The sequence below is a fragment of the Ambystoma mexicanum genome, chromosome 4p (assembly GCF_040938575.1).
Source record: "Ambystoma mexicanum isolate Mex_15411 chromosome 4p, UKY_AmexF1_1, whole genome shotgun sequence".
Classification (NCBI taxonomy): domain Eukaryota; kingdom Metazoa; phylum Chordata; class Amphibia; order Caudata; family Ambystomatidae; genus Ambystoma; species Ambystoma mexicanum.
In genome coordinates this window covers 1,259,195,267-1,259,207,089 of record NC_090927.1, presented here as the reverse complement: position 1 = coordinate 1,259,207,089, position 11,823 = coordinate 1,259,195,267, and the positions used below count along the sequence as shown (strand labels likewise).

The following is an 11,823-nucleotide window of genomic DNA, read 5'->3' as shown; positions in this document are numbered from 1 at the left end:
TGGCTTGCAACTTCAATATTTGCAACAAAATCACAACATGATGACTCATCTGTAAAAGTAGTAGTTCATATGTCATTTGTTTTGCGATTTTAGCACTGGTTAACCAAAGCAGGACACAGGGATTAACATTGACACATTCTACCTAAAATACATTCCCATTTCCCCCCAACCCCCAATTTGTAGTTTTCTTCCATTTTCTTGTAGCACAATAGGAGACATATCAAATATTCCTTTATAAAAGGAAACCATTAGGCATCATACTGAACCCTCATGCCTTTGACCAAGAGAACAGGATACTTGAAATTGCCCAGTGTTTCATAGACAATCTAAAATTGTCTCACAATATGAAGTTAGTAGTTTACAATATCACTGTGATTGTAATACGTGAGGCAAGTTCAGCACAAATTAAAATCATGGATTGCTCAGCCAACATATGAGACTACAACAAGCAATGCAGGTAAAACCACCAACATGTCATTCATAGAATATCAAATCCTTGTTTGGTCACAGATTATTTATGCTGCCACCTCATTTGATATTAACTCAATTTTAAACTCTTGCACTATATATTTTCTTGATTTAACAGTTTAATGTAACCACATATACTGCTTGCCCATGACGCAATGTCTTCAGACAATTCTGTTTCCAGTAATTCTAGATCTCAAGCCTTTTATTCCAGAGAATATAATTTGCAATAGAACAAAATAAATAAAGGTGATCAAATATTTCATGGCTTGTACATAGTATTAAACAAGGTCTCTAAACATCAGTGTAAACTGTCACATTGTGAGATAAATTCATTTTTCAATGACAAAAGCTTACCACTGAAACCACTGCCCACCCACAAAAGACAGCAGTTAGCATTAACCTTTCAGTTTTTGCTCACCAAAATATAGCTCTATAGCCTGCAAATGTCATCTATGTATATAGTTTTCTCAAATACTTAATTCTGAGAAGCAGTTAGCAGAATGTAGAGCTGGAATTTTAGCAGGTAAATTAGCCTTTGACTCCTGCATTTCAACGAAAAAATGTGAATTGGTGGTCTTAAACTTTCAAGCTTGCAGGCTTGACCATTTCACTACAGCAAAAGAAAAATACTATTTGATTCCTGTAACAAAACCGCTGGAAACCTTGTCTTTCAATTTCATTACATATCACTAGGATTCAGCACAAGATTTTGTCCTTTCAATTTTAGTAGTGAAACAAAAAAAGCAGCTATTTTATAGTTCAAACAAGATCAAAATGCATATAAACAATCACTTGGTAATTAAAGTGCTCCTTTTTTACTTTTGATGACAAAGCATTAGAGTGATACATATCCAACTATGGGCATCACTGCATTAAGTCAGTAAGGTAATTCATGGCAAAAGAGAACAGAGTGAATATCTTTACAAAAATAGAGCAATGCATTTTGGAGGCCAATACTGTATTTTCATACCCAATATTGAAAAAAGCGTACCCGGTCATAAAAAAAGCACTTGCAGTTCTAATTTACTTAATAGAAAAATGGGGGCGGTGAATAAGATTAGGCTGGATGACAATTCCTGCACAGTAAAATCATGGATAAATCTGTGTAGGGCACTTATTTCATGTCCACGTTGCGACGTTGTTTCACCGAGTGCTCAAACTTCACAATAACAGTTGCAGTCTGGAAGTCAATCATGCAGAAACATCTCTCGGCAGTTCAAATCTTTCCATCTGTTAAACACACGAACACCATGAGTTCCATTTATAATGCAGATTGACCATCCATTTTACTTAAATCCTTTTGTTCACATTTAAAAGGTATCTTGGGAGCTTCATGGATCCATTGTTAGAATAAGTGTAGAGTTCTTCTCGATCAAAGGCTTTAGACTTCTTTTTCAATTTGATCTGAAGTTTTGTTGAGTTCGACCCTCACACCCTTTTCACCTAGAGGAGAGAAAACCATAATTAGTACAAAGTTAGAGGTAATTTCAAAATCTTGCTGGCCTTTCCTCTAGAGATGGACCACTTTCATGGAGGAAAACAAGCTGAACTACACCTTTCAGACAGAAAGCATTGCTCAAATCAGAGAAAAGGAAGATTATGAACCTATAGTAACGAAGACTATCGACTAGTACTTTACCAAAGCTGGGTTCCTAACTGAAGTCCCATCATTGGCAAAGTAAAGGAGACACCCTCCCAACCCCATACCAAACATCTGACTAGCCAAGAGTGCCATTAAACAAGTATGATTAGACTGCTAAAACACCAGCCACAATTGAGAAATAAATGATAAAGTTAGATAACATAACTGGACTCTACTGAATTAGAAAGGGAAGAAAACCCCCAATTGAATAGTGAGTGGGGGTATTTCATTAGCTATTAATTTTATTCGGACTACCCATTTTAATTATTTTTCAGTCTATGTAATGGTCAAATGATTGTTTGCACTATTTGATGACTATATGCATGAATTTTTTGATCATTGTGTAAAGGTGCTTTTGATGGTTTCAGTGGTCAAATGAAATAAAAGTTTAATTTACTGGAATAGTGAGTGTTCCAAGTACGAGATACATACTGAAGTAATAGTACAGTTTTACGAGAAGGTTCTTGTAAATCAATTTCTTTCAACAAGAAGTAAATGTACATGATTAGGCAGCAAACTATTTTCGCTTGTACAACTTCTCTGCCCTTGAATTGCACACCTGCTTGACAACTACCAATATAATAACATTTTGACAAACCACCTTACGACACAGCAGCAAGCACCTTTCTTTGGAAGTGAATGCTGTGCAGGAATAGAACACATTTTGCAGCTATGAACTGCTTTTGTAATGCAAATATTTCATTTGTAAGGGCTAAAATATCCGTTTGAAACTGGAATACTACTCTATGCAAACCACAATTAGCACAGTTTCGAGTAAAGAAAAGATGCAAACCGGTGGATGAACCTACTCATTCACTTGGTTCAAGAAGGTCTGCAAGTGGCTTCCTCGAGGGTAAGGGTGGTTGGGGGAGAGGGGTGTACTTTTTTTAAACCCTTAACAGAGAAAGCACAAGGCGATTTAGTCTTCTAATGCAACCAGCTAGCTTGGGCAAACCATACCAAACCTTTGACAAATTGCTTCTCAGCATCCAAGAAATCAAGGTTATCTAGGGAGTACACTTACCACATACAATACACTCGTAAATTAACCAATATATCAGAAGGCATTACATGTCTAACCTACAATCATGGGTTTGGGTGTACAGGGATACTAAGTGGAGCCCAACACACTTGTAGAGCTTCCAGTTTAAGGAGCATTTTTAGATGGTTGAAATCAATTTTTGCACACTAAACTGGCTGCGGGAATGGTGACAGTTCGAGTGTAGAGGTTTAAAAGGCCGAGTTCATAGGTAATCAGCAGAATCTACCTTTCTGCAATGGAGGCTGCCACATTTTAAAACCTCTCACACAGAACAAAGAGTTCGAACAGGTACTTTTCTTTTCAGTCAGAGGTCTAGATGAGGAAGCTGGGTCATGGCCCAGGGCGGACGTAGCACCTGTGCCTATTTTACCTACACTATCTATTGCCCCAAATAAGATGACCCATCATGTTACTATGGAAGTTTGCATCAAAAGATGTGCATCGTATACCAAGTAGTGTGGTGGAGGAGTTGTTTGAACAGTCTGAAACAAACATAAAACTGCTGGACTCGCCAAAAAAAAAAAAATATATATATATATAGCTACAATAGCTTTTGTGGTAGCTTCACCTTTACTCCGTTTACTATGGGGATCATTTTATTAAATCTGTAAAATGCATGAAGGGAACTACCAATGTTAGCACTTCGGTGCTTGTTGGGTCCCCTGCATGCAATTTGAAAATTTTGTAAGGTGCAGTTCAAAAGTGAAGAGTTAAATTGGGCAAACCCACATTTACGCTTTTGTTTTACGCCCAGTTTTGTAAAATCAATGTAAATGTAGCCTTCAAATTACACTTTGCAGATATCAAAACAATGGATTTTGCATGAAAATATCACCCACGATTAAAACGAAGTGCAGTTTGAAGATGAAATGCAAAAGCAAGACAAATTTCGGCTTCGTGTTTCTTCACCTTCAAAAGGGAAGAATATGTCCCAGAGCAGTAAAGAAAGGCATAACCGTTTTACGCCTTGGTTCACTGCCCCAGCCACTGTAAAATGACCTTCTATAAGATATGACAAATTGGTTAGTCTTGCTAATGTCACAATGCAAGAGTAAGTAAACTTCATTCCACAGAAGACTGTGCCTCTAAGAAAATTGTAAATTCAAGACTTGGATTACCGCACAATTTATTTTACAACGTTTTATGTTTTTTCTGAATTTATCAAATGAAGACTTGTAACTAACTTTCCTTATATGTTCTCTATGTGATTAGTAAGGCTACCTTAATTGACAAATGCAAATCGCATTTGTTGATAGGTTTGAAAAATGGGCGTATGAACCTGTGTAAAACCATGTTTAACAGAGGGGCTGTTCGGTCGATGGGAGCGGGAGAGTGTTAAATGTTAAAAAGGTATTTGTACCGTGCACCGTCACCAACGGAATTGGTCCCCAGGTGCTCTGGCGGATCTGTATATAAGGTGGGTTGGGTTAGTAAGGTGGAGGGAGTAGGATAGTGAGAGGAGTGGTGTTCTGTTGGCACCTTCAACTCCGTATACACCAGATGCTGAGCTTTGGTGCGGGTATCGGGTCTGTGATAGGCCGCGTGTGCCGTTGGTCCGGCTTATGTGTTGTTGCAGTGTTGTGAAGTGCGTGCGGCTTGTTGTGCGAGAGATGGTTGTGTGAGTTCGAGTGAGATAAGTATGCAGAGTTTGAGCTTATATTAGTTAGCGGGTTACCTGACCTTTGGCATGCTAGCATTTGCAGTTCTGTCCCAGTGTGGCACCAGTTGACCCCCACAACTATATCTGGATGCGGCGTGGGCCAATGTCTAGAATTCTATCCGGGTGTGGGCAAGCCAACATTCACAGTCCCGTCCAGATGCAGCGCAAGCCAGCGTCTAGAAATCTGTTCAGGTGTGGGCATGCTATCATTCACAACCCTATCTGGATGCTGCGCAGGCTGGTGTTCACAATTCCAAGTCTGGCACACGCCAATATTCAAGTTTCATCTAGGCACGGGCTTGCTATCCTTCAATGAATCCCATCTAGATGCGACGACAATTCCAGGTGTGGCCTGTGCTAGTCTTCAGGTTTCGCATAGGTGCGAGCATGCTAACGCTCCAAGTCCTATCTAGATGCGGTGCATGCTAATATTTCACAAATCTATCTAGGTGTGGGTATGTTGGCATTCAGCTTTAACCTAGGTGCGGGCATGCCAACACTCATGGTCCTATCTAGATGCGATGCAGGCTGACATTCTCAATTCTGTCCAAATGTAGACATGCTAATATTCACAACTCCATCTAAGGGCGGGCATGCTAGCATTCAAAGTCCCCTCTAGATGCGACGCAGGCCAAAGTCCACAACTCCATCCAAGAGAGTGGAGGTGGTCACTCTTTAAATCCCCTCGAAGCCTTGCACTGCAGGGACCTTTCACCATGTGTGCAAAACCCATTGAGGCCATACAAATGGGGAAATGGCACTATATAAAATGACAACGACAACACAATGTTCATCTGTTCTGTGAAGTGGTACAAGTAAATTCTGCGAGATTAAACCAATATTGTTCCCGTAACAGATGGGTGCTTATGTTAGTAGACCAATGTCTTTCATGAAAGCGCAGGTTGTTGGTGTTATTTGAATGAACCAAATTGCAGAGCTTTTCCATTTATTGAAATAGCAAAACCTAGTTTTTGGTTAGCTTGCCCCTCTTATAGGCTGTTAATTTTCGGCTTGCTGCCAAATTGATGACAGTACTGAGACGTCAGAAACCCAACTGCTAAAGTCAATGTGGATTGGGTAGCACGATTCTTACTTGATAGCGCGGGAGGTGCCTGTTGTGTATGCAATTTGGTGTGCGGTTCTACTGATACACTAGAAGGACAGTGCCACGTTTGTCATGCTCATGGTGGAACGAGCGTCATGTCATGTGTGACTGTAGTGGCAATTTGTAAATCAATGGAATTGGTTGAGAAGCATCAGCAAATGTCACCTACCAACTAATCAGCAGTGCAATGCCCACTAACCCCTGCTGTGGGTGTATGGAAGTAAATATGTGGAATAGGTTTTCTTTTTTGGCAAACAAACCAATTTGTGGAGTTTTGCAAACCTTGAAAATCTGTTTTTACGTTATTGGAGTCTACAATCCCTCCATGTGCGTGTATGAACTCATGACATCTGCAGTGTGATTTTAAGCCAAGGGCAGGGTTCTGCTTCTACAGGGATTTTCCACTAGAAAAAACAGGTCCATCTCCCCAGCCTACTTGGATAGATAGAGTGTACCTACCTGCTTTTTTTTTTTAATGGAGCGCAGCACTGCAGTGGTGTCTGTCCTGAAGAGCAGTTTCTTTTTAATCTTTGGTCCGATAGGATTTCAGTGCCATGTAAACAACTTAACAATTCTAGTACATGTCCAAGTACTACACAACACAAATGTTGATGTTACTTGATTTCTAGCTGCTTCAATCTCGTAGTAACAGACACTTTGCACGCGCGCCACCATTTGGACCCGATCATAAAATGGCAAAAGGTCGGAAAAGGTAAGAACCCAATCATATGATGCCAGTGCCTCAAGTTTGTGTGTGTGTGCGCCATTCTCCAACCTTACTCCCACCTTGCACAGTAGCCTAGGCATTTACAAAATGCCTTTTAGCTCACTCTTTGGGGAGCTGGAAGCTTCTGCTCTGTTGTACATTCCCAGTTTACATTTCTCAGCCGATTAAGTATGAGACAAAGGATGGGCGACGTACCGTTGCTTTTGTGGTCACAAAAGGCACACAGCAGCTGCCCAGATTAGGAGTGGGCGTGGAGTACTTCTGCTCTCTTCCTTCTCTGACATTTCCCCCAAGACGTCTTACCAACTTGTGTAAAAGTTGGAAACGTAAGAGCACAATCCAGCGAGCACCCCACGTACTTCAGAGAGACATCCAAGCAGCCTCCTTCCTCTCTCTTGTAGTGTAAATGGCTGCTAATGGCCGAGGCAGGATTTGGGGGAGGGGGGGTGTGGAGGGGCGCGAGGGTGGGGGGCTGTCTGCTGACAATTGTGCATTTTAGTGCAGGTTTTCAGTGTGCATGCGTTCTGCAGAGCCCTCAACTGTAGACCTCTGTACTAATAGTTGGGGTATTTAGAATACCCATTTCCCCCTATAATACCCATTCCAATTCTACAATACCATTCTATAATCCCCATATGATTCAATAATACCCATTGCCATGCTGTATTCTATGGGTTGCGCATAGAATACAGCCAAATGCCACGAACAATTTGGTCCAGCTGTCACATAGTTACTGACATAGCGGTCATCTGCACCTGAACACAATGATCTGCATGGTTTTGATAATGTTTTAAACTAGTCATCTCTGCTAGTAATTGAAGTCCCCTCATTCTAATTACTATTTGCATGCAATGTAATGCACATTTTATGTTCATGTTTGCAGAGACTATGGTCTTTCGAAGGGTCTTCCAACTCACAGCGCTTCAAAACTATAACAATGGAAGTAGGCACTATACAAATATCAAATAATAAACGTTTTGGGCTGCTGACAATGCTCCTTGATCTGTCTAGTCATGTAGATATGCCCCCTGTCCCTGTAAGAACCCATTCATTATAGTCATCTGGGTAGTTTGGGGTGAGGGGGGGTGAATAGTCGATTCTGTAGATTCCCCCCATTGTAGCCCTCTGGCCATTTTCAGGTTCACAACCACTAGATCTCTGTCATTTACTGCTAAAGACCACTGTACCTTGGCCCATTCCTGTGTAGGCAGATGTAATCTGGCATTTTGCAGTAGTTGAAATCTAGATTCAATCATCCCCATTAATTGCATCGATGGTGGCTTCTAAACAAATTAAAGATGAATAAACAGATTTTTAAAAATTAAAAGGGCCACAAGAGTGCAAAAACGGGGACTACCTGGATTTGCACCCCATGTAATTTTAAGATCACTGTAGTTTAAATAAATAAAACAAAGTATTAGGTTCACTTCATTCAGACACCAGAATAGGTACACACGGGAATAAAACATTGGCTGTGGTACTCAAGGAGCATACACGGGCCCACCACCCCCTCTGACATCACATAAAAAGATTTAAAAAAACAGTTCTGGTCCCCAGCATATAGCTACGGCACGCTCAATCGCTGTCCACCACCTGCAAGCTACAAGGTCCCCGTCTCATGTCTACCGACCCACTCACCTTCCCCGGGACCGGAGACTCCACTCCCTGCCCACCCCCTCCCGAGTGTCGGGCACCCATGTATGCTACCAGAGGGCTCCAAATGTCTTACGGGCTATTCAGTGCTGCATAGAGCATGCCATAATCATGGTCCACCTGGCCAAACCAGGCCCCAGGCCGCAGCGAAGAGCTTGAAACAGGAGCTGCAGAAGTGATCCACTTTACCAGAATACATCGCCTCGCCAGCAACATACCAATAATCAACAGTTTACAATCCCTTTGGCAAACTTGGCAGACAGCAACATACAACATAATAGTTCATACGGGACTTTGTGATGTAATATTGCAGTCAAGCTAATGATGCATAAACAACTGATGGCGAGTTTCCTTAGTAGCTTGAACACATGTTATGGGGCTACACAGATTGCATACTCTTGTTATTGAGGCTGCCCAATAAAATAATGCTAAATAAAGAGTTTACAGGTATCCTGGGCCGTGCGCTCCAGTCAATGTTATTTGTATTTTCCAATTGAACACAATTCTGTGATGCTCTGAGTCAATACATCGGTTTACTTCAGTATCTATGCAACTTTGTAGGTTACAAATGTTTTTCAATGTTGATTCATTGCATGCATTCAATATACAGGTCATCTCATTTGTGAATTCATAAATGAGACGAACCTCCCGCTATGACACCGACCTTCCTCAGTGGGACCAATCCTTTGAAGACGAGGTGGAGTCCAATACAGTCTATGCAGGGTCTTCAACAGAATCTTAAGCCTGGTGTTCACTGCCTCCCCGCCCCCATGCCTGCTCGTGCATGAACTCCACTGCTCTTCGGAAAAAGGAACACCAACATCCCCTTCCCACATTGCAGTCTCGTCCTCTCGGTGTCCCGCTGGATCATACAATTAATGGAAGAAACTACCTATGTTGCTGACGCAGAGTTTGGGAGATATTGCAGGAGCGGTAAGTATACCTGTTGCACCTGAAAACGCTGCCAAGCTCTAAAAAGCAACCCATATATGAAAATACTGGAAACAACGTGAAAATCACCCCCAACCTTTGCATCAAACTGATCCTGTGATACAAAGACCCCTTCCGGATGTAGGTCCGGCATGTGTCCGATACCCAGAGGCCTTCAATCCGAACTATAACACTTTTGCCCGTCGGATGCAGCACCTCTATACCTCGGAGTGAAAGCATTGGCGCGTAAGAGGCAGTCACTTGCAACCGTTTAAGAACTCTCTTCCACGCTGTATCTCACAGACCACAGGATAAAATGTACACAGATCATAGACTTTCATAGAAACCAGCGTACCCTGCAGCAAGAAAGGGTGCACCGAGCATCTCTCAATCTGCACACATGGGGGAAATGGGACAGAGCCCAGCAGAAACACAACATGAAGTTGAGCAGCTGTTAGGCAGAAACCTGTGCAGTTCCCTCTGGGACCACTGCAAAAGATTTAGGACTACAGGTGTTTGGCAGTTAACCCACTTGGTAGCAGTCTGTACCACACAGATTCACTTGGTAGCTGTGGCTGAGCAGTCAGACCTCCCTCAAGAAGAGTTAGGCAGTATACAGAGTATTCACAATAGGTCAAGAGAACACAATAGTACAAGTAAACACTGACCAGGGCTTTGTGTAAAAGAGATGACAATGCATTACTTACCGTAAAAGCATTTCTGATGGTTGTATCTGCTTAGATTCACATGCGGTGCATAGGTCCGACATCCAGTGGTCACTGCGGAGTATTGCATTTTGTTTTTCGTAGTCGAAAAAGGGACGTCGACAAGGCGTGTCTGAAACACTATCCCTATAGTGACGTGCGTTTGTACCCACAATCCCTCACGCGTCGAGGTCCCTCTGTTTGTATTTTTCTGCCCTGACGGAGCCTTCTATACGTGAGTGAGTACAGAAAAGAGAGAGAGAGAGATATAAAGGAAGTCTATGTTCCTTCCATCCGAGCGCGGAGGAAGGGTGGGCGCATGTGAATCTAAGCAGATACAACCATCAGAAATGCTTTTACGGTAAGTAATGCATTGTCTTCTGATGTTTGTTAATCTGCTTAGAATCACATGCTGTGCATAGACTAGCGAGCAGTACCCGGAGTTGGCGGTGGGTTATGAGAAGGAACAGTAGAGAAAAGGTGTCGTAATACTGCCTGTCCCACCTGGGAGTCAGATCTAGAGTGTGCATCTAGACAGTAGTGTTTTGTAAAGGTGTGCACAGAACTCCAGGTAGCCGCTTTGCAGATGGACTCAAGGGGAACATTTGCAATGAATGCTATGGATGCCCCCGTGCCTCGAGTAGAGTGTGCTCTTGGCCTAAAGGGCAGTTCTCTCTTAGCAAGAGTATAGCAGAGAGTGATGCATTGAACAATCCATCTAGAAATAGTGGACTTTGAAATCGCATCTCCTTCTCTTCCTGCTGCCACCGAGACGAAGAACTGATTAGTCTTCCTCAGTGGTCTGGTTCTTTCCATGTAGAACATGACCGCTCTGCGAACATCTAGTGTGTGCAGAGTCCTTTCTCCCAAATTGGAAAAAATTTTGAAAGAACGTTGGTAGTTCTATAGATTGGTTTACGTGGAATTTAGAAATACATTTCGGGGCAAACCTAGGGTGAGTGCGTAGAACCACCTTATCTCTGTGAACTGTAACGAAGGGGTCTAGAATAGAAAGAGCCTGAAGTTCACTTACTCTCCTGATGGAGGTGATAGCTATTAAAAAAGCAGTCTTAAGAGTGAGGTGTTTAAGAGATGCTTTGTGCATGGGTTCGAATGGAGAGCCCATGAGTCTGGTAAGTACCACATTAAGGTCCCATCCGGGAGCTGGGCCAGCTATCGGGGGGGTGTATTCTCTTTACTCCCTCCATGAAGGCTTTTATAACAGGGATCCTCCACCACGACACCTTGAGTTGGGAAGTGGTGTATGCAGAAAGTGCCGCTAGGTGGACTTTAATGGAGTTAAACACTAGACCTGAATCCAAAGGTGGGTCAAGTATAGGACAACATGTGTGGGAGAGCAGTCAATAGGGTTGATGCTTTTACTCCTGCACCAGATGACAAATCTTTTCCACTTGCTAGAATAGCAGTGGCGAGTGTTAGGTTTTCTGGCTTCCCTGAGGATGTCCATACATCTCTGCGGGAGCTGTAGATGTCCGAACTCTATGATTTCAGGAGCCAAGCTGCTAAGTTCATGTTCTGGGGGCATGGATGCAGAGTCCTGCCCTTGTCCTGAGACAGCATGTTGTACGGGCAGGGGAGTCTCACTGGGGGAGATAGAGACATCTCCATCAAGTGAGCGAACCATGGTTGACGGGCCCACATTGGGGCCACTAGTATCAAGGTTACTTGTTCCTGGTGCATCTTGTGCACCACCCTGTTGAGAAGGGGAGTCGGGGGAAAAGCGTAAACAAATTTCCCTGACCATTGCATCGACAGACCGTTCCCCTTGGATTGGTTCTGGGGGTACCTGGAGGCGTAACTTAGGCATTGTGAGTTTTCCAGGGTTGCGAACAGGTCTATTTCTGGGAATCCCCATTGTGTGAAGACGTCGA

General features: G+C 42.7%; 1 protein-coding gene across 1 annotated transcript in view; it reads right to left on the bottom strand.

Moving 5' to 3' along the window:
- Positions 1-652: 652 nt before the first annotated feature.
- The window catches only part of EGLN1 (egl-9 family hypoxia inducible factor 1), a 467,219-nt gene continuing 456,048 nt past the window's right edge, over positions 653-11,823 (bottom strand). Inside the window, exon 5 of the mRNA XM_069606938.1 lies at positions 653-1,911. Within this exon, the coding sequence (XP_069463039.1) occupies positions 1,850-1,911 (62 nt within the window). The 3' untranslated portion in view covers positions 653-1,849. The remainder of the gene's footprint in view (positions 1,912-11,823) is intronic.